The sequence below is a fragment of the Sylvia atricapilla genome, chromosome 1, assembly GCF_009819655.1.
Source record: "Sylvia atricapilla isolate bSylAtr1 chromosome 1, bSylAtr1.pri, whole genome shotgun sequence".
In the NCBI taxonomy this organism is placed as follows: Eukaryota; Metazoa; Chordata; class Aves; order Passeriformes; family Sylviidae; genus Sylvia; species Sylvia atricapilla.
Window position 1 is genome coordinate 62,320,994 of NC_089140.1, and position 27,589 is coordinate 62,348,582.

General features: G+C 37.3%; 1 protein-coding gene across 1 annotated transcript; it reads right to left on the reverse strand.

Annotated features, from left to right (window-relative positions):
* Positions 1 to 233: 233 nt before the first annotated feature.
* KDM1B (lysine demethylase 1B) lies at positions 234 to 27,451 on the reverse strand. The gene is made up of 21 exons (XM_066324022.1): positions 27,390 to 27,451; positions 24,837 to 24,939; positions 23,843 to 23,967; positions 21,931 to 22,020; positions 21,030 to 21,141; positions 20,220 to 20,336; positions 19,278 to 19,316; positions 17,979 to 18,183; positions 16,727 to 16,911; positions 15,648 to 15,824; positions 14,695 to 14,769; positions 13,955 to 14,092; positions 12,317 to 12,488; positions 11,361 to 11,488; positions 9,812 to 9,943; positions 9,339 to 9,413; positions 8,354 to 8,470; positions 7,375 to 7,500; positions 5,765 to 5,887; positions 3,705 to 3,857; positions 234 to 3,153 (listed from the first exon to the last, which is right to left on the reverse strand). The coding sequence occupies exons 2-21, from the start codon at positions 24,924 to 24,926 to the stop codon at positions 3,070 to 3,072; spliced, it is 2,463 nt and encodes an 820-aa protein (XP_066180119.1). The 5' UTR covers positions 24,927 to 24,939; positions 27,390 to 27,451; the 3' UTR covers positions 234 to 3,069.
* Positions 27,452 to 27,589: the final 138 nt, after the last annotated feature.

A 27,589-nucleotide genomic window follows, 5' to 3' on the forward strand; every position in this document is an offset into this window, starting at 1 on the left:
TTTGTAACACTTCGAGGCAAAAGACAAGTGACTGCAGTATTGTCCAAAGAACAGCAGAGTTAGAACTTAGACCTCAGATAAGGCTGTAAAGCAGCACTTCTGAGGAAGTGTCTAGCTGTAAGAATATACTAAAATGAAGTCTTAATATAAAAGGCAATTAAAATAAAAGGCAATTAAAAAGTAGCTTAGCCACTAGTTAAATTTAAAGGGAAAAAACCAACACAACAGGGGCATCCCGTGGATAATTTCCAGTTTTATTCTGCTGCCATAACATAATCACACAGAAGAACTGAAGTGTAACAGATCATGCTCTGCATTCAAATCTTTTTAATAACATTTAAACAAACCTACTCAAAGAAAACATTCCCCAGTTCTTTATTTGAGGGAATAAATTAAACACAAAAGAAAAAATACATACATGCTTGAAATAAATTTTAACATAGATATTAAAAAAATTTTGGGCAACATTAAAGAATGAAGTCTCAGAACCAGCCTGATGTTTTAACATATTTCAAATGAATGTAAATTAAAATGGAACATACTTATTCATCTAGTCCTCAAACTTCAGTGCAGCACAACACAGTTTAAGTGCCCTGGCACCAGAACAGTGTACAAATAATTAGTAGACTAGGCCATTGGTAAATTTATCATTTGTTGTCGGTCTTTCTAATGCTGTAAGTGTGCATGATCTAAAGCCAAATGTGTAAGTATTTCTTCATGTCCATCTCTAAAATACAGCGTTTATCTAGCTGCAAAGTTGTAGGTAAACTGAAAACCCCACGTACAGATTAACAGACTGAATCAAGCATGTTCATACAAACTTTGGACTGGAGAAATGGATGCTGAGCTAAACTTTCCAGACCATTACTACCTGAAATGTGACATTTTTGTATACCTTTTACTAAGCTGACTGAAGTTTTAAAGCAAGGTTAGCTGAAGCAGCCATTGATTATAAGGTTTTGGGCTTGTAGTAATAAGCTTTTTTTCCCAGCACCAGAAACTCCTCTCCTCCTAATTTGTCATACATGATAAAATTGGGAAAGAAAGGTGCAACTCAAACATACATAGCTCTCAATCTTTGCTAGTTATGCCATAAGATGGCCTGTAAGATATGAAATTAACAAAGTGCAAATGACTGCCAAAAGCAAAATTTGATGTCCTGATTTTTTATCATCAGAAGGCTTTGTCTTGCTTCTTGCAGCCTTCAAATTGCAATTTAAAAATTGGAAATACTTTAAAACTGTACATACCAGCATTTGTGTAAAAGAAAATTATGAACAGTTACACTCTTCCTATTAGTCCATATAACAGCTTTAAGAAGCAGAACAGAATATATATCTGAAAAACATCTGGTTATATAAACATCTTCACCTTGTAAATTAGAGATTAAATAAAGGGTTTTTAACAATATCATACCTACTCTAAAAACAAAACATTACATATTCAAAAAGAAGAATTGCATTTATTCAGTAGGACCCTGGTGGTGTTCAAAGCCAGATTAGATAAGGCCTTGAGCAGCCTGGTCTAGAGTGAGGTGTCCCTGCCATGGCAGGGGCCATTGGGACTAAGATGATTGTTAAGGTCTATTCCAACCCCTTATCAATCTGTGATTTTTAAGGTTGTCTGTTGTTTATTTCCAAGGATGCAGCTTTAAGGAAATAAGCACTGTAAGTCAAAAATGTTTGCTGTGACATTATTAAATGAAGGGATTAATGAAAGAGAAAAGCCTTTGCATGAGAATGGGGCAGGACAGACTAAGTGCTTATGTTCATTTGAGAAATCATGACACCTATGCAGCCATGCTACAGAGGTGTGCGGGAAGAGATTTAAAAGTGGATTTTAATTTTTTTTTCATTAATACCCATATAGTGGAACGGTATTACAATAGGTATCCATCCCACTTACATCTCTCTTATTTCTGTTGAAAATTATTTTCCTCCGTGTCCCATGAAAAAGCTACTAGATAGATGTCTAGCCCTTACTGAATTACTCTCTCAAGTTGTTTTTAATAATACTTTCATAATAAAAGAAAAAAAAAACTTCAAGTCAAAGTGCAACCCACCTTGTTTCAGCCCTTCATGAGAGTGTTAATATTTTTCCTTATTCATCTTCCCTTTTTTAATATAAAAGTTGAATGGGCTATTAGGAACTTACAGTCCTGCACCCCTCACTGTACAGTCATATCAGCAGATACTTCTATTCAGCTCAAATTGATCTGGAAGTTTGTTTTCAAAATAATCATAGCAATATGGGTATTTTTATGCTGTCCTGTTTCTACAGAAGCAGTGAGCAAATCTAAACTCTTAGCCTATTATTGTAACAAGAATTTCTCTGAATAAGTAGCAAAGATACTTCAAAGTTTTTTTAAGTAATGTAAAAGTTAATTTTTCAAGTTTTGATTAGCTACAATAACCTTTCTATGATTGCACTGTAAACTGTTCCAGCTCTCTTATTTAAAGGAACAAACTTCATATCCCAAAGCCCACTTAGTGGATGCTAAGAATATGAAAACATATTATAGAAAAGGTTATTGATTATAAGTGGGAAAAGTGATAGTTGAGCTCCTTCCTACATTAATCCTAGAATTTTTCTAGGCTATTCAGGCTCTTGGAAGCCAGTTTGAACTCCTATGAGCATAATCAACCTGAGAAGCACAGTTAGTGGAAAATTCCCATATCGTTACTAACTGCCAGCATTTTTAATGCTGTTTGTTAACTTAGTCTTGTTTTAATCTGACCTTCTGAAATGAAGGTTCACAATAGCATGACTTGAGCCATACAGAAGAGGACTCTTGACAAAAGTTCTCTCAGTTAAGCTGTGGCCAGCGATTCCAATGTCACTCCTGCTTAGTAATACCTTAGCTGGAAAAAAGCCCCAAACAACGTGTATCATCAGGGCTTAAAAATGGGGTGGGGTAGAAAGAGGAAAAGGAAGAGGAAGATTTTATCTTCAGGTACCATATACTATTCAAGTACCATGTAGGAAAAAGGCAACAATAGGAAACTTGAAGATACTTTTTACCCACAGAAATCAATTAAAAATAGATCTATAAACACAAAATTTCAGTACTTAAAATGCTGCTATTTTGCTGGCTTCTCGAACCCCACTCAAGTAAGCTCCTGTAACAGTCTGAGGAAAGTGCCTATTTGTGGCCTGTAGAAAGAAAAAAAAGAAAAGAAAAAAAAGTCAACTGTTTCCAAAACTAATACTACAGAATTTCAGTTTATAACATCAGTTTTGTTTTTCTTAAGGATATACCTACATTTTTAACAGCCATGGAAAACTCCTTGGAAAGACCATTAAGGAAACACTTAAGATTTTTAGCAACTTCAAAAATTTGCAGGCAAGTCAACTACAAAAGCAGCAGTCTGTTCTGCTATCTGCAGTTTAGTGGGGCAGGTTAAGTTTTGCCCCAGTACAGAATGCACCTACGCCATCATGGTGCATTTGTTGTTACCCACAAGTGGAGTAACAGAAAGGCAATTGGACAAAAAATGCATTTTACTTCTGACCTGAAATATTTGGCAGATTCCCCAAGCCCAGTAATAATAAGAATGGAGAGGGTTCTGTGTCAAGAGTCATCAGCATATTTATATAATATTTATATACTACCTCTACATTAATGGTGTTGGGTAGCAAGAGATGATCTTCCATCAGATCATCTGCTCTCAGTAGGCTTAATTAATGGTAACAAAGATACTTACCTCACCAGCAAAAAAAACTTTTCCTTGTATGTCTTCAGCTATCATGTCATAAGCTTCACCACTGCCCCCTGTTTTCACAAAACTGTATGCCATCTGCAGCCAAGGGTCATTGCTCCATCGAGTAACAAAAAACTTCACTGGGTCAGGAACCTCCTGCATAACCAAAATAAGTTAAACATTGCAAAGGAAAGTTCAGAGTTGCACAGCTTTTTCTCAGTTTCTAGTAATCTTTAGAGTATTTAGTAGTATTAAGATACAGATTAGATTACATTCCAGAATGACATTCCTAATTTTTTTTTATTATAGTATTAACCACAAAAATAATTTTGTTTGCTAGACTCGCCTGATGCCTGAAATCACAGTTGCACTATTCTGAATGCAACAGATCAGCATATTATAATACACCTAGAAGTATACAGGAAAAAAAATTCCCCTCAAAATGCATACACACATGCTCTTGTAATCCAATATAATACTGATATTGTTCAACATGTTTGTATGTATAATGTAAGCAATTTTTGTCTTGGTTGGGCATAATGCTTGTTACATCTAGCTTGTTAAATCTCAAATTTTAATTTTCATTTTGGAGATAATTTTATTCCAATGGATAAATAAGATTACTTAACTAAGATCAGAAAATGTGTTGTATTGAAAACTAGTTTCAGGGAGAAAACAAAAACCAGAATGTCAGGATCTCGTTGAGCCACAAGAAGTAATCATGTGTGTTCTTTTTCACATTGCAGAATGCAAATTCCACAGATTTCTACCAAAAAGAGCCTGAATAACACTTGAGTGATGGCTTAGTCAACTACAGCTATGTCTTGCTCTGGAGGAGCTCATGACAAGTAAACAGAAGCAGCTCTGGTTGCCTCTTGCACAACATCTGGTATCAACAAATAAATTCCGTTCAGGCAGCACATGAGAAACTCAAGCTCAAGTAATCAAGTCAAGGACCAGCCAAATATGACAAGTTGTATGGAAGTAGTTCTGGTACACCCCTGAAACTATCTTTGAAAATCCCACTGCATCATCCTCAGGTGACTGAAATTCACAACTGCTGTAAACCATGGAGACAGCTGTGAAAATCACTCTTCTGGACCACAGTGACACTGAAACCAAAGACCCATTTGCTACATTTTCATGTGATCAAGATGCAGGTATGTGAACTTTCACTGCATGTGGTTCTAGTGACAATAAAGCCATTACCAAACATGTGTTTCCAGGAACTGTTGAGTTTTCACGTACTGAAGTTCTTCCAAGATCTTTAATCCTAACATTTGAACCATTAGTAAAACTTGAGAGATCAACCATGAACATAATCATTCCTGGGGATCTAATTGCTCTAAGTAAATTTATTGAGGCATTATTGTCTCTAGAGTGGAATGCAAATAACATTGCTAAGTGATAGTATTTTGCTTGCCACAGATTTCCCTGATTTTCCTATTAGTTTTTTTTCTAATGATGATCTGGGGGAAGGAAAAAAGAAATTTTTGTCTTGTGGTTTTTTTACCTTTAGGATGTAGGGCCCTTGCTAAATCATTTTGCCCTTACCTCCACCCCAAGACAGCTGAGAAAAGGGTTGTTAGTTAGTAGAAGAAAAATGGATTGGATTGGGGGTGTTGTAATTTCAGTTTCCTTGGCACGGGGGAAGGCAGAAATCTAGCTTAAAGATCTTACCACGTATTAGAAATGGTGGTGACCAGAAAAAAAGTGACAACTAAGTAAGAAGTATGTTTTGTGTTACCTGCCTAAAGTACTGCTTTTAATTAGTTTTGCTTTTTAAAATAATTTTAAAGGACGATAGTTCATTTGTATTTTTCAGTTATATATTACTGTCCTTCAGAGAGATATAAGATACTTCAATATTCATTTTTCACACAAGAGACCAAAAAACGTGATTTTTACTGTGTCTCAAAGAAAACTTATTCCCTGAAACTGACAAGAAAAGAAAAATAGTTTTAAATGTCAAAATTCTGCCTATACATCACGAAGTACCACACTTGAAAGCTTTATTCTGGTGACAAGTTAATTCATCTCTTAATAAAAGAAGTTTCTCTTACCTGCTCCTTAAACAGCTCTCGGAGTACAGTCATACACTGTTGCAGTACTTGCTGATCATCTAAATTCTTAATGGTTGTCACAGCATCTCCAGTGACCACTGACATTAAAATGCTTTCTTTGCCCTAAAAACAAGACCTTATTAAGTATTTAATAAACAGTCTCTTCTAATTGGTATTGCAAAGATATTTTCAGCTGCAAAGCAACTGTTGTTCTAAAGAAAAGTGTGTTTGATTCATTGGAACAAAGGGTGTATATTCTACAGTATTTACGCTCAAATGACTACATCTCCTTACATCTTATTCACAGATCTGTTACAGTCAGCCCCTTTTACAACTTGCTGAATTCACTGAAAACTTCCTATACACCTACTTGAAGGCTGTATCCCCCCAAAATTACATTGATAGTGTTATTCTTTGTGCACCCTCTTAAGCTTCAGTTTTGTGTCAAACTTTCATCTCAGCTGTACTCCATTTTCAAAATTTGGTGACAGAGTATATTTAAATACTAGTTAAATATGTTCTTGATTAGACCAATACTAGGTTTTTACCAGCAGACTTTGGACCAAGAAAGGAAAGGTCACATCTACTGGTATTTCCTTCCACTTCATGACATCTGCTACCATGCAGAAGTTTTAGAGGTGAAGTGGTGAGTAGGGAAGAGCCCACAGGTTCTCAGTGCCTTTAAGGAATTCTTAAAAGAATTGTTTATGTAAGGCAATAATTCTTCTGTTACTAACTTTGATAACTAGTAGAGAATAGCTATTAAGCAAAATAAGCATTATATTTAGGGCCTCTGGACAGCACCAGCACACTGAACCTCTTGTAACATGAGCTTAAGAGTACTGGAGAGAACTCATTTAAGCGAAGTTGTATACAAGCACAAATCAAACAGTAACAGAGCACAAATGTCACAGGATGGTCTCCTTTTGGAGTAAGGCATCAGGTTATAAAATGGACTTTTAATTGCTGCCAAATAGTAAGCAACAGTTGTTGTAACAGTATGAAGAGATATAATATAAATGTGTAATGTGTCTGTTTGGAACTGACAGGGAAGAGAAACATGTCAATCCACTGATTTGAATTTGCTTTGCAATTCATGAGTGTAAGACTGACCTTAAAGATCTCAGTTTCCCACAGAACTTGGTGCTTGTCTTTTCTTCTGCTATTCCAAATAGTTATTCAGACTACTGCAAGTCACTAAGCATTAGTAAGTCAACATGAGCTTTTAAACTGCATTTTTAGCTGATATAATAAGGGAGCAGAGGCCCTAAACTGGAAGTGACTAGTAGCCTTTTTCCCACGTTAGTAGGTTTATCAGTAAGGTATTACATTTTTTTTGTCTTCAGTAGAAATTGAGTAGAAATATTAGTTGTATTATATATTGCTTGTATATTAGTCTGTATCCAAACAATGGAAAACACTCCCATTTATTCCAACAAAATATTGATGAGCTTTATCTTGATAAATAACACTGTTTCCACTGCTTTTAACAGTTGCAGATGGGGGGGAGGGGGATGAAGAAAAATTTTGTTGTTCAATAATTATTGCACCTAGATTTCAAACTGAATTTATGAAGGGCCAAGAGAAAATACAGTTGGCATGTACCATACCTTAGGATCCATGTCATAGAAGACACTAAAGAGCCCACGTTGGCTGGAATTGGGTGGAACATGACCAAAAAAATCAGCTCCTTGAATTTTACTATCCCAAAATCTATATGGAAACTGCAAAGCTATCTAGAAAGATATAGAAAAATGGAATTTAGGCATTTCATACCACAAAACTCTTAACAGGATAGGATATATAGTCTTCTAATATGTTTTCCTGTTTCCATGCATTTAGACACAGCACTTCCTATGAGTAGGTCTCAACAGAGAAAATATGAACCTGTCCTCCAAGGGGGACAGGCAAATAAAAAAAAATGCTCACGTCATAAATTGCAAATGCACAGATATCAAATCCACAATGGAAGTAAATTGTATAAAATGCTGAAGAAATTTTCAGCAGATTTTTTTTTTTAAAACGTAACGTATACCTTAAACGAGTGTCATCCTGTATTTGGAGATTTGTAATCTTGTCTTTAAATTTCAACATTCTTATAATCCTGTTTCTGGCATTACTTTGTTACTGTTTTGTTCTAAGTGCACATCTTTCTGGGGAGCTTTTCAGGAGAGGCTGTTTTTTTGTATTGGGAAAGAGTAGGCAATTTTACACTGGTAAAAAACACAACTTTCAGTATTTTTCACAAATACTTTGTGAATTTGCTAGGTTAAAATGATCTGAAATAAAAACATCATTGGAATTCTGGAAGAGCCAAGATCATCATAAATCAAAATCAGGCACAAAATGTTTAACCATGAAATTCTTCTGTGAACAATTTCTTTTAAAACACCATTAAATTGTGAAATCTAAGTAACAGAAATACACTGATTCCCAAGAACATTTTGCTATCCTGGGCTACTGTATACAAGTAAAACATGTGTATGTTTATGCATCATAAACCCTGATAAATACACTGCAAAAGCAACAGGGACAAAACAGCCAATGTTTCTATGAAAAGAAAATTAAACATAATATGAAATCACTTACTTTCTCAATTACTCCTGCTCCCAAACTATTAATGGCTTTAATTTTTTTTTCTGACAGTGGAGGATTAAACTGAATGGCATTTTTCTGAAGAAGGGCCAGTGGTACAGTCACTAATACCTGAAAGAAATAGCTACAATCACAACAGTACCAAAACCTGAACACAGCACCTAAGCCTCACAGCATCCTCCTAACTATCTTGGATTATGCTAGTAGGATGCAGCATAATAACGCACCAGACATTTCTAGATGAGTGCCTGGTTTTAGTTCCCATTAATGAGAAACACATGCCTTACATGCAGATCCCACAGTTCATTTATTTTAAGTCACAGTCTGTTGAACTGCTTGTATCACAGTGGCTAACCATGCTACCAATACTTCAGTAAATGAAATAGTCAATAACTCTCAGATTAACAAAATTGTTTGAAATGAGAGATAGATGGTCAGTGGTTTGGTTTTCTTTGAATTCTTTCAAAGATTCTATCTTTTTAAAATACACTCAATAACACTGTTGATGTCAATCCAATCCTTATCAAGTTTACGTACCATTTTAAAAATTAGTGAAAGCTAAATTACTCAGCATGACGAAGGTGAGGATACAAAGAAAAAGAGAAACTGAAAAGTAGGGGTTTTCAAATCCTGGAAATTTTAACAAGATACACATGCTAAATAGGGTAAAGCTGAGCAGGGAACGGAACTAGATAACATAAATGTCACTTGAAAGACCAGATAAAAATCTATTTGCTTCACATTTTTAGTACTACCCTTTATAGTCCTTATTTTTTCAAATCAATTCGTACTCAAATCTCAAGCATGCTTGCCAGAAATTGTGCTCTAGGACACCCAAATAAAGGCCACTAAAATACATGAGTATTCATCTTTGAATGGAGTGAAAATGGACTAGATAGTCTTCCAAGAGGAAGAAAAGAAAGAAAGGACACGTACTGTGTGTTCTCTAAAATTCTTAGTCTTGAAGCATACTTGGTACCTTTTGTGTTGTCCACACTGTTCCATCTGCAGTAGTGACCTGCACTTCTTCACCAGAATAGTCAATACTCTGAACCTATTGAAAGATACATTGAGAGACTGTACTAAAAAATGTACATATGCAATGCAAATTCCAGCAAGAATAGCTAAAATAGCACTGGTCAGCAATCTCGAAAGTGAGTAACACAAATTTCCAGAGAAATCCTGAAAGATGACAAATAGCATCCATGAAGCTAAAAAAGAGAAATCATCATGATTCTAACATGTAAGATCATCATATCATAGTATTTTAAGTACTGATAGTCCTCAGGGAGAATTTCAGAATGTTGAAATTGTGCTCTTGGTTTTTTTTTTTTAAAGACCAATTGAAACAGTCACAGCACAGATTCACCTGGTCCCAAAGAATACAAATATATGACTGGGTGTTTCAAAGCAATCAAAGACAAGCACTGCAGCAACGTTTTCCAGACTCACTGGGAAATTCAGCCGGATGTCCAGCCCTTCTGCCAACTTATCAATCACAGTTGAATACCCCACAGTTAGAAGAGTGTGATCTCCAGCAAACTGGGCAAAAAATTCATTGTGGTCCCATGAGCGTGCAGATACCTGTGGACAGAAAGAACATAACTGGCTGTTTCTACTGGTGAGGGGACATGGGTACCCTGAAAAGTTCCACAGTTTAGAAGAAGCCACCCTAGCCCCTTTGCAACTGAGAAAAAAAAAGTGTATCTATCACCAGAATTTATTGCAATGCTGACAAAATCAAAATGCTTGTTTACCTAATGCTAGTACATAACATATGAATTGCTGGATTAGGAAAAGTCATAACATGCGTTGGTCACTAGCAGGGAGTTTATGGTTCTGCTTAGTAGAGAAAACAAGGAAAACAGTATAAAAAAAATCCTGGTGAATTGCAGAGTATTTATATCAGTTGTGTGTATCTAGCAAAGTAATCAGATTTTACAGCCTTAGGACTTAATATAAAAATGCCATATTTAAGGGGAAAATAAGACACAAAAAACCCCCAACTCAATGGAATTTTTCTGTCACATTGGAGGTTGGCCATGATACCTTTTATTGACCTTCCTATCCAGCCCCTGGAACCTTATAGTTAATAAAACAGTGGTATTTGCACTACGCAATTGCCACTGAGCAGTGAAAAATCTGAAACAATTCTCAAACTACTATTCAAATGCCAAGTCCTATCATCGCAGATGTATAAAATCAATCATATTTTGATTTTAAAATTGAAGGTAAGGTAGATTTTTGCATCTTTCTTAATTCCCCTCGGCACTCATGGAATATGAAAACTTGACCTATCAAAATATTTTCCAGTGACTGCTCTGGTATAGCATTATCTTGCAGATTTTTGTTATGTTCTTGTGCACTTCTCAGTTCAGATTTGTTCATCTGCACATACCAGTCCCACTGCTGTAGTACAATTGACACTAAATGTCTTTAAATGGAGCAACAGGACTGAGTAAAAGGTGCACTGCCAACAATATGATACATTTGTATTTCCTGGAGCTGCTTGGTTAAAACTAAAGTCAGGAGACCACCTGCGACTGGTGAACTGGGGCTCACCACCAGGGGGTTGGAACACTTCAGGTGTCAAATGCATTTATTCCCAAGATAGGTAGTGGGGTAGAGAAATATCTCAGTTTCTAAACAGAACTGAGAAGCAGTAGTCACACCCAACATCTGAGGAGGAGTAACTCTGCTGTGAATCATATCAGCCAGCATCTCAGCAAAATGCCCAGCTCCCTTCTAAACATCAACTCTCAACTTCTACTTAAAGAGCATCTTACTGGAAGCATGTCAGGAACTCCCATCAGATCAAATATGGCAGTGTTGGAGTCAGTGTCTCTGTGCTTTCAAACAACAGGTTATGGGTCTAGGAATAGTCAGGATAGCTGATTCTTCCTCTAGGGCCATAGGATGGATCAGGTGATTTGTCAGTGTTACTTCCAACTCTGTCTTCTGTGAAGCTCAGTCACTTCAGAACACAGCTGTCAAAACTCACCTGAGAGAGATTGCTGCCGCAGGCATATTCCAAATTACTGAGATGGAACTGTAGCACTTTTTCTTCCAGCTCACTGAACTGGATACCAGACTCCTGAATAAAGGCTTTATAGATCTCTTGTATTTTTTCTGTGAAAGAACACATTTAAAGTAAGCATATATGACAATTTGTCAGACGTGGTACTGCATTTCAACATGCTGTTCCCTGGATCACAAGATTTTCATGCTTACTGCTAATTTGTACCAAGATCTTCTCATAGCAAAAAAAAAAAACAACCCCAAACCCACAAAACCACAAGATCTTTCCAGTGATAGAGTACAACTTTGTTGTTTACTCATATGTTTCTGAGTGAGACAGAAGAGAAATTAATTGTTTGGCTATCATCAGTATAGAAGTGAAGATTTCTAAAAGGTAAAATACACATTAAGATAATGGAGGATCCTTGCAAATAAATCCTGATTAATTTTTACAAAATTAAAGAACTGATTAATTTGATCTAGGGTTCACTGAAGAACACAGGGGTTATTAATTCTGTCCTACAGAATCCATGCTGAAGAGATTAGGAAGGCAGACATTCCTGAGCAAGTTTATTTTTTGCTGTTGAATTTACAAGCTGTAAATGTGGTGGGAGGCGTTACCAATGGAGATGGGACTATTCTTGCCAGCAGAAGGCTTTGATCAGACTCTTTTTCAGGCAGATTAGTCAAAAAGTGTAAGAGCTAAGTCTAGCTATGACCTGCTTCACCCAGAAGCAAGTCTTTTGAACTGCTAGTGACGCTAGTTATACTGAAACAGCTACCTCATGAAAACAAGATACAATATCAGAAATATATTTTGGATTTAAGTTCAGATGGACAGCCATACACTTCTAATAACGTCTGATGTAAGAGCCAATTTAATATAGAACTTTATGAACACAGCCAACATCTTCACTTTGCAATACATGTCTCACTTACCACCAAGAGGAACATCTTGATGTTGGGTTTTATCTTTTCTCCACTCAGAGACGACATCTAGGATGGCATTGAAATGAAAGTCCATACGTTTATCAATGGTGGGATCTGTTATCCTTCCACCTTCCTGGATCAAGTCACATTTCTCCCCTAGTTTGTGCATTTTGATGCCAAGCTTAAGAAAAAGACATTTTATTGCTTTTTTAAGTATGGAAAAACTACAGCACCCAGCCTGTTCAAAGTTATTTAACCTAAGGTGAATGCCTCACATCTAAGTGATACCATTTAAAAAACATCAACAACTTAAGTCAGAGTAACTCTTTCTCTCTTCAGACTGGAATACCAACAATCCTTCTATCTATTAATTGTCCACAAACTGTTTTTTTCCCACTTTCCATCCCTTCCTTTATTGGGGATTCACAGAAACCTCCTCTGCAACTCTCCTGTCAAGCAAGGACTAGTAAAAAAATTTAGAGTCTGGTAACGAAACATGATGAACCAGTCTCCTTGATTTCTACTTCTATTTATTTTTTAAGTCACAATTAAAATCAGTTACTTTCTACAACTTTCTGGTGTCTGAGGCCCAAACAGTTTCCTGAATTCAGGAATTGACACGATATTGCTTGCCAATTACCACCAATGTTATTAATAACCAAGCAAAGAAAGAAATTATTTGGAACTGAACCTTGCTTTGCTTGTCCAATCTGCATCGAAAACACAACAGAGCTAAATTCAAATAAAGATGGTTTTGCATTCTACAGAGTCAATTCAGAAGAAAATAGCACAAATATGGTCCTAATTTCTTTCTAGGGCCTTGTTACTTAGGGCATGCTCCAGTGTTTTGCAGATATCCTCACATCTCTCTAGGCTGTTGGTCACCACTGCTGATCTTAAGATACAGCTGTACTTTCAACGAAAAATTACATTAAATGACCACAAAGGGGTGAGTATCTGAAGTGTATCCAGAAGTTATTGTTCTCCATTTTATAAATAAAACATGATTTAAAAAAAAAAATAGAATTTCCCCATGGCACTGTAGGGCACTAAACAATTTAAATGGCATGGGCTGTATCTGCACATGTCTCTGAGCAAAACCCATGCTCAGGGTCCTCACAGAAAAAAATTCAGATTCCTACCTCCCAAAAAAATAAACCAAACCAGCAAGTAATAAGAATTTTTAAAGAAATTGAACCACAGCATGTTCAGCAATTTACATCAGTAGCAATTTAGTTGTTAGACATGCCAATCTTAACTTGTGTGGAATTTAACAAATGTCAAGAGGCAACAAAGGCAAATCCAAAAAGAAGCAGTAGCCTGCCACAGTAAAGCCTTTCTCAGCCCTAAGCTGCTGAGGACCTTTTATGTTACTATCTCTAGAAAAGAGGAAAAAAGTGGTTTCTTCTGGTTCTGAAGCTGGAGCCATCATGTTTTTCTTTACATAATGTGCCTGAAACCATTCTACAGCCCTTCTCTATTCCCAACTGTTATCAATGATATATTAGCAACATGGAGTTTACTTACAATGCAGAACAGGATTTTAATCATGTCACAAGAAAAGGACTCCCACCCTTACCCAGCCATCTGAGCCTGGCTTTAACAAGTTTTTCACTAGTGATAATCATGACCACTGCAGGAACCCACTTGCTCACACATTAGTGCCATTGGGTTGTTGACACATCCATTGACGATTTGTGCACCTCTTCCAACAGTGACTCCTGTGAATGTCTTATCATCCCACACTCGGCCACCAATTCTGTCTTTAGCTTCTAAGACAATGACCTGTGACAAAATGCAGCTTAGTATATTGGAAGATTTTTATTCTGTTAAACATATCTGTTCAACTCTAGAGCAAAGGAGAAAGCAAAACACAAACCCACCCCCCCTGCCAAGCAGTCCAGCAATGGTAGCGATCTTAACACTTTTTTTCATTTCTGGGTTATTTGTAGTTAATTTATGCATTGAAATCATCTTAGAAAGGTTACACTTTGGGATATACATAGAAAAATGTAACTGTTACTTTAGAAACAGCCCTAACAAAAATAAGACTTCTTCTTTAAAAAGCTGAAGATTTATTCAGGAAATCTCAAAATTGGAGTTTAAGGCATGCTACAGGCTGTTAAACACAATGATCTGGCTGCAGCATCTATACAAAATATATATGTTGCTTTTAATTTTAGATACAAAAAATGCTGGTTTTAAACAGCAGGTTTACTCAGTAAAACCTCAGATTTCACAATTAATTAGGATGCCTTAATTATGTGTATTATGTATATATATACATGTTTGAAACATGAACGTAGCCCTTTTCTTTTTGATGAACAACACTTTTCAAAGCAGAGGAAGTCTGATTTTTTAAAGTAATGTACTCTAAAGCTTCTTACCTTAATTCCAAAGTTGTGCAGTTGTCGGGCTGCTGCTAATCCTGCAGCACCAGCCCCAACAATAATGACAGATTTCTAAAAAATATTCAAGTGTTTAAATAAAAATAGTTAGAAATAAAATAGAAATTGTATATTCACTCTCGTTTGCTAAAGGTAAAAATGTCTGTAGGTTTCGGAAGTCTAGGCTCTCTTATCTAAAGTAATCTGTGATAACTTTAAAGATGGCAGTGCATTTAATACAGAAAAAAAGATCAGTGGTAGCTTTGAAAATAGTTAAAGTTTTTAAGGACTTTAAAAGAAGATGTCTCCATTTCTTTCAAAAGAAAGAGATGAAGTTATCAGTAACTAAAGTAGGAATCTAATTGAATTGATCAGACAAGAAACATACTTGCCTTGTAAAGATTTCAATGATAGATTGGGCTGACCAGTAAAAACTATTTGATAAACTAAAAACACCTACAAATACACTTTCCAAACATGACTTAAAATTTCTAGGAGATACTCTGTTACAGAATACATTAATAAGTTTTGGGTGATATCTAACAACTTGCTAGTCATAAACATGTTCCCTTTTAACCACAGTTCTTGCAAACTAACATGGAGTAGCTGTTTCCTCACCTATTGAAACAGAGGTGTATCATAGGAGCCACAGAACCTGTATATCTTTCACACAGTTCCCATCTATTTCAAAGTACATGGGAAGCACAAATCCATGGGAATGAATTCCATAGATTTTAGTGGGAAAAAAATGTTTTTTGGAAGGATTCTAATTTATGTAGTTTCTATACCCATTGAAGGCATAAGAGAACAATGTTAATGCTTCCCACATATTAGGTTTTAGGTGTAATTTTACCTATTATTCCATCCACTTATGTAAATGAGCCAAAAAAATTATTGCATGCACTATGTAGTTTTAGAGCACTAATTATGTAGGGATTCTTACAGCAACTTACATTGTGGTATTCCTTAGGAAGAAGGTACTGGTCAGGACTGACTGACAAAATCCCTGTATTAATTAACCCTTTCCTTGTCATAAAATACAAGATCCTCTCCATTTCCTGTACACAGCGGATCCGCACAAGCCCCCGAACAATTATATGATGGATACAGTTTTGAGGGGTCAGAGCCTCCTGCAAAAGAGAAAGGAAGGATAGAAAATGTTGATTTTCTAATATTCCACTTATTCATATGTTTATATCGTATTTAAACTGTACCAAACCAAACGGTAAAAAATCACGACTTGGGCTTCTGAGAGCATTTTAAAAGAATTTTTGTGGAAATTTCTTGTTAGCAAGCTTTACACAGTAAGGTAACAATTTATTAAGCAAGATTAATGGAATTAATTATTAGCATGGAATAAAACCAAACGAGTCTACAAGAGACTTTTGATAACATGGTGTGTTCTATTAGTACAAGAATGGTCTTGAAATGGATTCCTGTTGACAAAATCCATCTACATGGTGGCAATGTTCACAATGGCATTCCAGTAAAATCCATTCCGAAATGGCATTCTGAGGGAAAAGGAGATTAATATCCAGAACCTTTCACATAAATGCAGACACCCATATCAGAAAGTTTTGGAACATAAAACTTCAGCAGTTCTACTGAAGGCAGTCCCATAGGCTTAGCCTAAATAAAAAAAAAAAATCCTATCCAACAGTCACATTGAAAACAAAAATCATTTAGTACCACAAAACACTGTTAAGCCATGTTCAAGCATCCCTTTAAAAAGTTAATAGCTGGGCAGGCACTGTAGAGTTTAAATAATTTTAAAACTTTTGATTTTTACTGCAGAAGCAGCTCCTATGCGCTACATAAAAAAAAAAAAACAAAACAAAACAAAACAAAACAAAACAAAACAACACCTCTCATCCCCAACAAGCCCCCAAAATCCAGCCAACCTTAGAATGGATTTTCAAAAACATGGGAGCAATTTTTCTGGTGCATAAGGATACATCCAAGAAGTGAGTCCCCATCCCAGATAATCTGCTATTATTTTTAAACAAACAAATTTACTATCAGCATCTCTTACCTTGCAGTTTGTGTACCACAAAGCCAAAATCAAGTTTCTCAATGCCAGGTACATGGTAGGGTCTCGTGAATATTCTGGGAACTCATAGAGCTCATCCAGTTCCATGACGTCTGGCCTCACACAAAGTGCTTTACCACATTCATTGGGCTGGTAAAAAGGCTGGAAATACTTGTTCATGCCTGCAACTGAATAAAGACACACCAGGAATTAGTCACACCCCATCATATCTTCATCACGTCCTTCTCCCTCTAAAACAATCTGCTGACCTCACACAGATAACAAGTAAGGAAGCTTTCCAGCCTCTAGGCACCTCCAGAATAATTCCATTTACATGGCTCTCCTCTCTCCTGCCCTCTAGGCTGTGCATTAATTATTGTCCTGCTACTTCATGGATATGCCTTGGACCTATCAGAGCTGAAGTTTTGTCAAAGAAACGATGTTTCATGGCACTCCAATGCCATGAGGGGTAAGATCTAAATTCAAGTCTGAGGACTAGCATTGCTATACAGACTCAGGCAGTACTCTGAACTCCTTTCTTCTTCAACTCCAAATACTGCCCAGAGGGGGTAATAATTAATCATCTGCATTCAGTACTGGTAGCTCTATGCAATGAAGTTTTCTGTTAGCCAGATGTAACATCTGTTGAACATATGAACAGATTTCTTTTCAGCACCTAAGGAGAACAAAGCCTGCTAAGACAACACAGAAGCTGAAATTTCCTCAAAGCACTCTCTCTGAGATGAGTATGACAATCCTGAATTACCTTTCTCTATACCTGACCTATTCTGCCAATCTGCACTCCCAGGCTGACAAAAAAATAAACTGCACAGAATCTGAGTGCCTTAAGAAATCAAATTCTTTTCTTCAAAGCCCCCAAGATCCATAATATCAAAACTAGCAGATTCCTGGTGGTTTGGTCTTTATTTTTGTTTTTTTTGATAAATCTTCATTTCCTTAAGAATGCAAACAGTCTTTAAGTACCCACATGGTAATTTCCTGTTTCTATACACATGACAGTGGCACACAGAAAGCCTCTGCAGTCTGTGCTTACTCCCGTAAGAAATATATTACCTTTATCTTACAAACAACAAATGGCATCCAACGACAGAGGCAGTCACTCAGAGACTGTGTGTTAGTGCTGAGAACAGAACCAGTGTTCTGAATCAGGGGAACTGATGTGCCTTATAAACTCTATATAAGACAAAATTTATCACATCTGTTTAAGCAACAGAGCCCTGCAGATGGCCCTTACCAGTCACATTAGCCACACTCTTCAAGTGCTCTAACTTCACAAGGTTGGATTCACCAGGTAACCGATTAGTGCTGGTACAGGATGGACTCATGCCCACGCAGTCTGGATAATACGCAGCTAGAAAGGGAGCTGCCACGCTGTCCTTCAGCAAAGGAGGGAGTATGAGCATGGAGTACCACCAGTGGTCTGAAACTTCAGCCACTCTCTGGCCAAGCGGAGAAGTGAAGGAAAGGGGAGAAGAGAACATGTCAGTACTTTAAAAACATTGAAAAATGAACCAATTTCCCCCCTCCCTCCAAAACTGAGACCAAAAAGCACTGGAAGGACCAATCTCAGAATTGCAAGTCGTAAAGACATTTTCTCTCCCTCCTTCCCCTTCCTCAGCCTGACACAGAAAACCTGTAGTATTGATCTCTTCTCAGACTCCACACCATGTGGAAAGCAAAGAAAAAAGACATGCCATAACACCACTTTTATGTCTTATCAGGCCCTTTATAAAACATTTAGAGTCACTTATGCATCCAGAAATCTGCACTTAGAACTAAGGCCACACTAACTGATCAATTTAATTTTGATTCTGCTATCCTCATCAAAGACCTTCTAGAATCCTAATAGGCACTAATGATTCACCTTTAATTTACAAGTCAGACGTGCATTCGGGAAGCAAAGCCACAAAGCTTCTACAAGAGTCAACAGTAAGCTTGAGTGTGTTCCCTGTGATAGAAGTACCTCAGGAACACTTGTGAACATGGCTTATTGAACATAAGTTTATATGAAATCAGAAATGCAGGGTGACATGATCACAAGCCCCTTGAAACACCAACATACATCTTGTATGTACATTTTATATTATGACAGTAAGGAGAGAGAAAACATGCTTAGGTGTTCTCTTGCAGTCTTCAAAAAAGTGAGACTAGCTTGACTAAAGATAGAAACCACCTGAAAGACAAGGAAATTTTAGGATGGGGAATTTTACTTGAAAGTTGGCAATACCATTTGAATACTATTTCTCCTGATCAAAAATAAGAATTAGAAGTAAACTTTGAGTCTCAGGCCACGACTGAAGGACACCACAAACCACTTGAAAGCTAGTTAGTATGGTAAGGAAAAAGACAAAAAAGATGAGAAAATAAAAGGCCCAGGTTCTGTTGCAAATAGTGTATGACAGTTTCCTCAACAAAATGGATAAATACTGACATAACTGGCCAAAGAACCAAAATAAAAAAGGAAATAAATATGCCATGCTTTAAGATTGCTTTCATATTCTAGGACAAATGAGGAGGAACAGCCACTACTCACCAAGTCCTCAGGCATGGAACACTGGTCTGAGCCCTCAGTCTGAAAGAAAAGTGAATGAAAAAAAAAAAAAAGTGCTTAGTGTTAGCCTTCTGTGGTAGACATGATTGTTTTAAAAAAACGTAGAGAAATGTGTAGGTTAAAAACGCAACATACCATAAAGCAAAAGCACTCTAAAAAAGGTTTCTCATTTGTTAAGTTAGTTTCTACTGATCAGACATTAAAATATACATTCTGTTCCATAAAATGCGGTGGAACACTGAAACAAATTCAGGAAAAAAAACCCTCAGAATTTTAAAGAAAAATTCTGGAAATATACCACATTTTTCCAGAGCAACTCTTCTAGTCTAGACTATAAAAGAGAGTTTCTTATTTATTTTAAGAGTATCTTTATCACAGACTCAAAATTAATTGCTGACCTTTCAGGTTTTCATATGGTCACTATTTTTGTGTTAATTTTTTTCATGTTTTAAGTGCCATACAGATTCTATAGCACTTTAAGGACTCTTTCGAATTTCAGGAGTTATCTTCATGCTAAAGCTGAAACTTTTTATGTAAAGATCCATGACAAACTTGATAGCAACTAGGAAAAGTTCACTGAGCTTTTCAAATGCTTTCCTCAATAATGAAGAAAGGCAAAACAAAACTGAACTGAGAATTTTGGTGTATGTTTATTTCGTACACTATGATAATAAGCCCCCAGCTACAAGATTTTACAACTGACTGTGCAGACAAAGATATTTTGCATACTTCTTTCTTGACATTTCCTGTCAGAAAACAAGAAGCCCAAGCAGCATGTAGGCCTGTCACTGTGCAGCTCTTCAGGCCATCAGATTATCATTTGACGTTAGAGACACTGAGCAGCAAGCAAGAAGAAATTAATTTCTGTAAACAAGAAATACCAACTTGTTGAGTTTCAGTATGAGCAAAACTGTTGTGTGGTACCTTGGTGGAATTGTTCAGTTTCATACCACATCTGTAGGTTTTTGCTATTTGTGGTGTTAGCTGGATTTCCTTTGTCAGCTGACGCCATTTACCACATTCTGGCTTTGTGCACTGCACCTACAAGTCAAAAAACAAAACATGTTTTTACTTGTTGCTTGTGATTACAGATAAGGTTAGTGCAACTTAAACAACCAATTAGAAAGAAGCCAGACGTGAGAAAGTTGTAATAATTGTTAGAGATGTTCTTGTGTAATCATCAGGTCATAAGAGGTGTTTTATCTACAGAAATCTTGTGCCCATCTCACGCTAAACTGAACTTCTGCTTAGAACCTAAGGCCAAAATTAATTGAATTCCCCATTACTATGGTCTTCAATGGACTTTGCAAGTATTACTTCAAAAGTAAATTCTTCATCACTTAAAGAAAAAAAACAAACACGTCAAACAAAACACAACCTCCACCAAACTTCCTTCCATTCTCATGTTTCTTCTGCTCTCTTTACCAGGGAAATACAAAATCTGATTTCAAAGTTTTTCACACTCCTACTTTCCCTGCCAAATCTTATTCTACCTGAAAATCACAGCTGCTGCTTTACTGAAAAGTAACAGAAGATTGGTCTTTGTGGGGTGTGGAGAAAGTCTCCAACATTGGAGGAGCTGATCAGATTTTTTATCTTGGGCTTTTCCACAATCCTCTAATACTAGGGGGGAAAAAAGCACAAAAACTCAGCTGATCTGCTGCTTGAACAGAAGAATATCAGAAACACATCAGAACATCACGTTCCTATTAAATAAATCACCTTTCACCTTACCCAGTAAGGAAGCTGTTGATCAGCCATGAAGGCTTTTGGACTGGGCTCACTTTTACCATTGCTTGTCCAAATCCTTTTCCAGGCAGTGTATTTCTCATAACCATCTTTATGGCTAAGAAGAAAAAAAAGAGCAAACAGTCAGAAAATTTAATATCTAGTTTGCTTCAAGCAATAACAGTTACTCTAAAATTAAACATTTTATATAAGGACAGAGAAATAAGTGTGTAGAGAGCACTGTATTTCTGCTGTTAAAAGGAGAGAATCATGGTTCTTACAACAGCAGTAAATTGCATCCTGACCATTATGTCCAGTTGCTTATGAGCACAATTCCTGGTATCTAAGGCCTGGACTGAGTGATGGGTATTACTGAGTACATAAGTACACAAAAGTCTTGGTAGAGCTGGATGTAACTCCCACTGAAATAGGAAGAAGCTTGGAGCTGAAAGCACTCTGTCAGCCTGACATGAGTCTTCATGGTCACTGAACCACAAGAGTTAAACTGATTTCTAACTGCTTTTTATTGTACTGCTTTAGAGAGGCAAGGTCTCCAGAATGCACAGTGTAAAGTGAACTTATAAAGGAAAACACATTTACTCATAATTGTTCTCATAATTTAAAATTCTCTGACATTGTTTTTCAAAAAGACAAAAGCTTCAGAATAATTGCAAACACAAACCAGCCTGCCTTAACTAACCAGTTTTGTTCACGCTACCCTGTTTAAGTTGATTAGTCCATACAACACCTGCAGTTTTATCATCAATGTCTAAGCCTCACTCTGACCAAAGCAAGCACAGAGGACTAATTTTTGTATTATGCTTATGTACATGATGTTTCAACAGCTGTAACAGCTGCCAAACTTTAGTAAGCTCTGAAAGGACACAACCTTAAATGGTAAATCTACCTTCTGTAATAGTGGTCAAAACATTCATTGCAGAAGTGTTCCCCACAGGACAGATGATACCATCTGGAGGTATACCCATTTTTTGCACATCTGTAATGCAGAAGACATAGAAATAGTTTTATAGTACATTTAGGGGGAAAAAAAGTCTTTCTATTGACAGTAGCACGTTCTAGAATGCAAACACAATATTCAGAACAGGCCAGGACTCTATGATACATTCATGAAGGCTGACTTACACAGGGCACTACAGCCATACAAATAACAATAAGGTCATTTCAATTGTCTCAAACAGTTCCAGTTTCCAAACTAAGCAACACCAGATGCAAGGGAGGCAAAGTGTACACAATGTGCAGTTTTATAGTTGGTCTGGCTTCCAGCAGCCTCCCTCTAACAATGGTCAACTGAGCCTGTCTTTAGTACCCTTTAAGCAGGCATTTCCTGAACATGATACATAGTGAATATGTGCTGTGACACACAAAGCATTTTGGAAGCATGTAAGATGACAAAGCTCCTCTCCACAAGAACTTAGAGTTCCTTTACTTTGTCGCATTTTGTTCCCATATTAGTGCAGAGTTGGGAGGTATCATTTAACTTAGCATTTTTCTTGTACATATGATCAGTTGATTCATAAGTCATTACAATGTTCTGTCTCCAGAACAACTGACAGAACTATAAAGGCAAATCTGAACACAAAGCAGATGTTGCCTATTTTTTTCTCATGAACAACTTGTGATTTTAACCCAGTGAGACAAAACCCTAAGGAAGCATTTATTCATTCTGGGCATTTGTTCTTTACTACTCTCAAAAAAAAAATTCATTACAAAGATTACATTCATCAGACAAAGCAATTGTTCTTCACTTGGAATACTCTCATTGAACTCAATGAGGTTATTAATGATAAATGTGCAAGGTAAAAAGCAGTAACCTAAGCTAGTAATTCAAATAGCCACAAAATGAGCTCATCTCAAACAGATACAATTGAAAGTATGTACTTAGGGGGGTGGGAAAGGTAAAAATCAAAATACTAAAATAATAATTCAAGAAGATGAGTAAGCAGTATGCATTGTTTCCTGAATAAAAACTGTAATATCACCAGTGCTGATCTCACAGGTGCTCACTTCCCAAACAAGTCTCTCAGGCAACTGCCAAAACACTTGGCTTCCCTATGACAACATCCAGAATACACTGACTTCCTGCCACCAAAGAACAATCCATGGATATAACTAAATGAAGCACGTAATTAGTTTTATTTATTTTTCCATGCTATAAAGAAGGGAAGTTTGTCTAAATTATCAGGGAGGGAGGAGTGCTACATAACTGCAGTGTGCCTGTTTTTTAATGAGATCTAACATGTTGCCTATTATAGGTATACATTGCCAGTATCATGCATTGAAAACGACCGGGGTCAGAATGCCAAAGCACTTGTGAAAGTGCAGAGAAAGTGTACAAGAGCAAAGAGTTCAGACAAGTATGACTGTCTCTCCTAAGACCTAAAATTTCAATAGCTAGAATCTCATCTCAGACTGCAAAGCATTCCAGTGAAAGAGTGGTAAGGATTTCCTACAGTAAATGACAGTTTCATTTTCCATCTTGAAAGCAAGTTTAGCTTTCTCTGATTACACTATGTTCTCACTTTCACAGAAGCAAGGCATGTTCCAGAGGACACCACTAATAACATAAACAAGCATATCCCAAAGAAACTCTGGATCTGAATTAGCAACTTGCACAGGAGAAAGTTACCCACAACAGGAATAACTTATGACATTTAGGCATCTTAAGACTCCTATTAGCAGTATCTTTCAATTCTCTATACATTTAGATATGAAGGAATTTTTGAGAATATAATTAGAATCCTAAACTTCAGCTGCAGATTTAGAAAGTCCATGAAAAATGCAAATAAAAAGTAACAAACCTTTCTGCTGCACTGGCAAAGCAAACGGGACATGTTGCAGTGCATCCAGCTTTTTCACACTTTCTGTATTTCTTCTCTGACGCTTCATCATCATCATCTGCTGCTTCAGCCGCTTTCTTCTTCACCTAATAAAGAATAGATGGATTCTGACCATAAATGGCACAAATGCATCTTCTACAAAGCAGCATTCAGACAGTTTTGCAGCTTGTGAGTGGCATCCCATAGTTAAAACGATCCTAATAAAAATCTTTGCAGCCATTGTGAAATAGCTGCAGCATGAAACAGCTGTCAAATTAGGTCAGGTTTTCCTACTAAAAAAGAACAAAAACCCACCAAAAAAAACCCCAAACCCACAGTAAGACTGGAAATATAATTTATACCTAAAAATGTCTTGTCTTGGTCTAATTCATGGCACTGAAGACATTAGAAGCAAAGCTTACAGTTTAAATAGTATTTTAAGCTTCATCACGTGTTAATGAGTCAAGCCTCATGCATTCATTTTATTTCTCCTTTGGAAAATCTCCTCTTTTTAATACTTATTGATATTAATTACAATCATTAATATCAGTACTTATTGATATTAATTAATCCTATCTGTGCCTCAAATAAAATATTAGGGTAGGCTTAAGGCATTTTTTCGATACAAAACTGTAACCAAATGTCTCCTCCAGGCCTCAAAGGTACTGTATATTATGGTGTTTCAGGCCTCTGTCTGGATGGGCAGACAGCTTTGTCTGTACAGAAATCTGTGATTGTATTTTTAACACATTAAGTATTTACAGGTTATACAGTATATTTATCTTTTCTGAATATTGTTTGCAAAATGAGACACTTGGCCTGCTTATTTACAGAATTAACTCATTCTCCTTCTCTGTGGATAGATACTCTAAGACTAAACTTACCCACAAAGAAGGCCACTTTCTTTATAAATGTCAGCAGAAAATAAAAAAATAGCGAAGTACAAACCCATGTGTTTTTAAATTATTATAAATACCTGTCTTCCAGAACTCCTCACAGGAAGGTTGTCTGGAGACTGATCTGAAGAACATGCCTTTTTCTTTGTCCGTAGCCTTCCCGTTGACATTGTATTGTTAGAGCTGAAAAAAGGTAGGCAATAGTTAATTAATTTAAATTGCTTGATTTTGCAGAGCTAATCACAGTTACTCACAATACTACTTTTCACAGAGTTACCTAGGTAAGAATCTGTTCAGCTTGACTGTTAATTTGAGAGGAAAATGGGAAAGAGGCATTACAGGAAAGGAACAATACTACTATTTTAAACTAAATTTGTAGTTAAGATTAGGTCCCTGAGTACATCTTGACAGGCTGCTCCAGATCAGCATATCCTGGATTTCAATAATCTGATTTGCATTATGTGAAGACCTGGACTGGAATTTGGGTTGGCAAAGTGAACAGACATCAGCTCAATGCTGATGCAAGCATTCAAATACCACTCATCCTGCTAACTACTGATTTACTGGAAGCAAAAGATCTGCACTGTAAAGCACTTTTCCAAACAGTAGAAACTGAAGAAACATTTAATTCCAGATGAACGACCAGTTCCAAGACTTGCACAGCCACCTATGAAAAGTCAACAGAATTTGAAGTCTAGACTGCCATTATATTGCAGCTGTAAGTGATTGAGATATTACAGAGTTTGTGTTAAGTATTCTAGAGTACTAAATAAAAGATTTATGGCATGAGAGTGCTCTATAGCTGTCCCTGACTGCATTAGTAGAAGCACAGAATGGACTACAGTTAACCATGTAAACTGGAAACCACAGAGTGTGAGAAAGTATGATGCAGAAATATGAAAGCATATTTAAAATGGCATCAAAGGCATTCTTTTCGCAAGGATTAAAGCACAAAGACAGCCTAGAGCAAGAAGTAAACCTAAAGAGTGCTCTACAACATACAGAAAAGAAGTGGAAATAAACCCCTTATACTACAGCACTGCAAGATGAATGTTACCTTGTTGTAATAGGGATCAGTTTGTGATAAAGATTTTGGGAATTTTTTTTAATATATATACATGAGACTTTTCAATTCTCCCTGTTCTAGGATGCAACTTCCTTATTCAAGCTGTCAGTGATGGACAAGGCAGCAGTATCTTCCTTCAGAAATTCCATTGAAAGTCAAGGTAACAGGAGGAGAGTGGGAATTTTTACGAAGTTTTATATTAAGCTGATTCAAGTCAAGCAAACTAGTGTTTCATTCTCATCTCAAAACAGAAAAAATTACTTGTGAGAGGAAGAGAAATCACATAAGGATATCCACGTAAGTGAAAAATTCATACAAAATTAAACTTCATTTCTTTCATGTATCCCCTCCAATTACAACTAGACAGAGGCAGGAAAAAATTATTAAGTCAATCTCTATTACCTAAAAAAAATTTTTAAAAAAATTAGTATCACTTCACTGTAACTTACCACTGTATGAGGGTGGATGAGGTTGGAGAGTAAAGAAAACCAACCAGTTTCATTTACATGAGATTTCCCTAAACTGCTGTAAACGCCTCAGAAGATGGTGGCTTTTTTTCCCCTAGAGCCTTCTTTCTGTATCAGGGGCACAACAGTATCTGTGTCACCTAAGCTTCTGATGGTAAATAATCGTTCCGACATGCCATGGTCCTTACAGTCAGAGGCTTCCAACTGAGCAAGGAGTGCCGAGCAAGGCACCAGGTGACTCATTTTGGTGACCATCAGGTGATCACAGTCTGCTGCTGCTGTGGGGCCCTTTTATCCAAGAAGGTAAAAGAGCATGCAAATTTTGCATTGTGTACGTGGGGAGTAGGAAAAGTGACAGTTACCAATCACCAGGAAGTTTGGTAAAAATATGTCAGATTCAGAGAGGCTGCCCATTTTGAAAGGCAGAGGTCAGTTGTACAGAATCACAGACTTATTTTTGCTCTTACGCCTTCAAGAGGGGTAAGAGGAAGGTGGGGAGAAAGAGAGAAGATCAGGTGTATGATACTTTGTCCCCACTTCCCCTGACAAACCAAAAAACACCCTCCCAAAACCCCACAGATTTGTATAGAACAAATATGGCTTACTCTGCTAAGCTTTACATGACTTTGCATCCTATCCTATAGACATCTTACTGGCTGAGAAAGTAAGCCCTTTAAAAGGAGAGAGATGCATAATGCGCTGTCACATTCGATAACGTTTCATCCGTCTGTAATGCGTGGCCTCTATTGGAAAGCTTTGTGGGTTTTACCCGCACAGCTGGCAGCAAGTTTGTCTTTGGGGAAGAGAAAAAAAAATAAGAAAAGAAACCACACGGACACACACTGTCAGAGACGGAGAGGAAGCGAGAACAGCCTGATTAACACGGGGAGTGCACACACCTCTAAAAGTCAGCCCGAGTAAAGCGGCGGCGCCCAGCCCCGGCGGCCGCGGCAGTGACAGCTGGCGGCGGGCGGGGGTCCCGGGGGGCACCCCGGGGCACGGGAGCCCCGCGGCTGGGCTGCCCCGGAGCCGGGCGGCCGCGGTCCCGGCGGTGCCGGGCGGCGGCGCGGCGGGCGCTGCGGTCGGCGCCTGGCACTCACCTCGGGGCCGGGTCACTCGGGGGCCGGAGACCACATTCACGCGTGTTCGCGCCGCCTCCTGCTACAGCTGCAGCGGGGAAAAGAGGGTGGAGAAGGGGGGAGGAAGGGAGGGAGTGAGAAAGAGAAGGGGGAAGGAAGAGTGAAGCTGGGAGGTGAGGACGGGGGCAGCGCTGGCACCTGCCCCGCCACTCCGGGGAGGA

What these genes read in the sequence shown, in the direction of transcription:
- KDM1B (XM_066324022.1), bottom strand. Translation starts at nt 24,926, where the DNA reads ATGTCAACGGGAAGGCTACGGACAAAGAAAAAGGCATGTTCTTCAGAT. An exon ending in TGTGGTACACAAACTGCAAG is followed by an intron (nt 15,825 to 16,726) that starts GTAAGAGATGCT and finishes TCTCTTTTGCAG; the next exon opens with GAGGCTCTGACCCCTCAAAA. An exon ending in GAGCAGGAGTAATTGAGAAA is followed by an intron (nt 7,501 to 8,353) that starts GTAAGTGATTTC and finishes ATATCTTTCTAG; the next exon opens with ATAGCTTTGCAGTTTCCATA.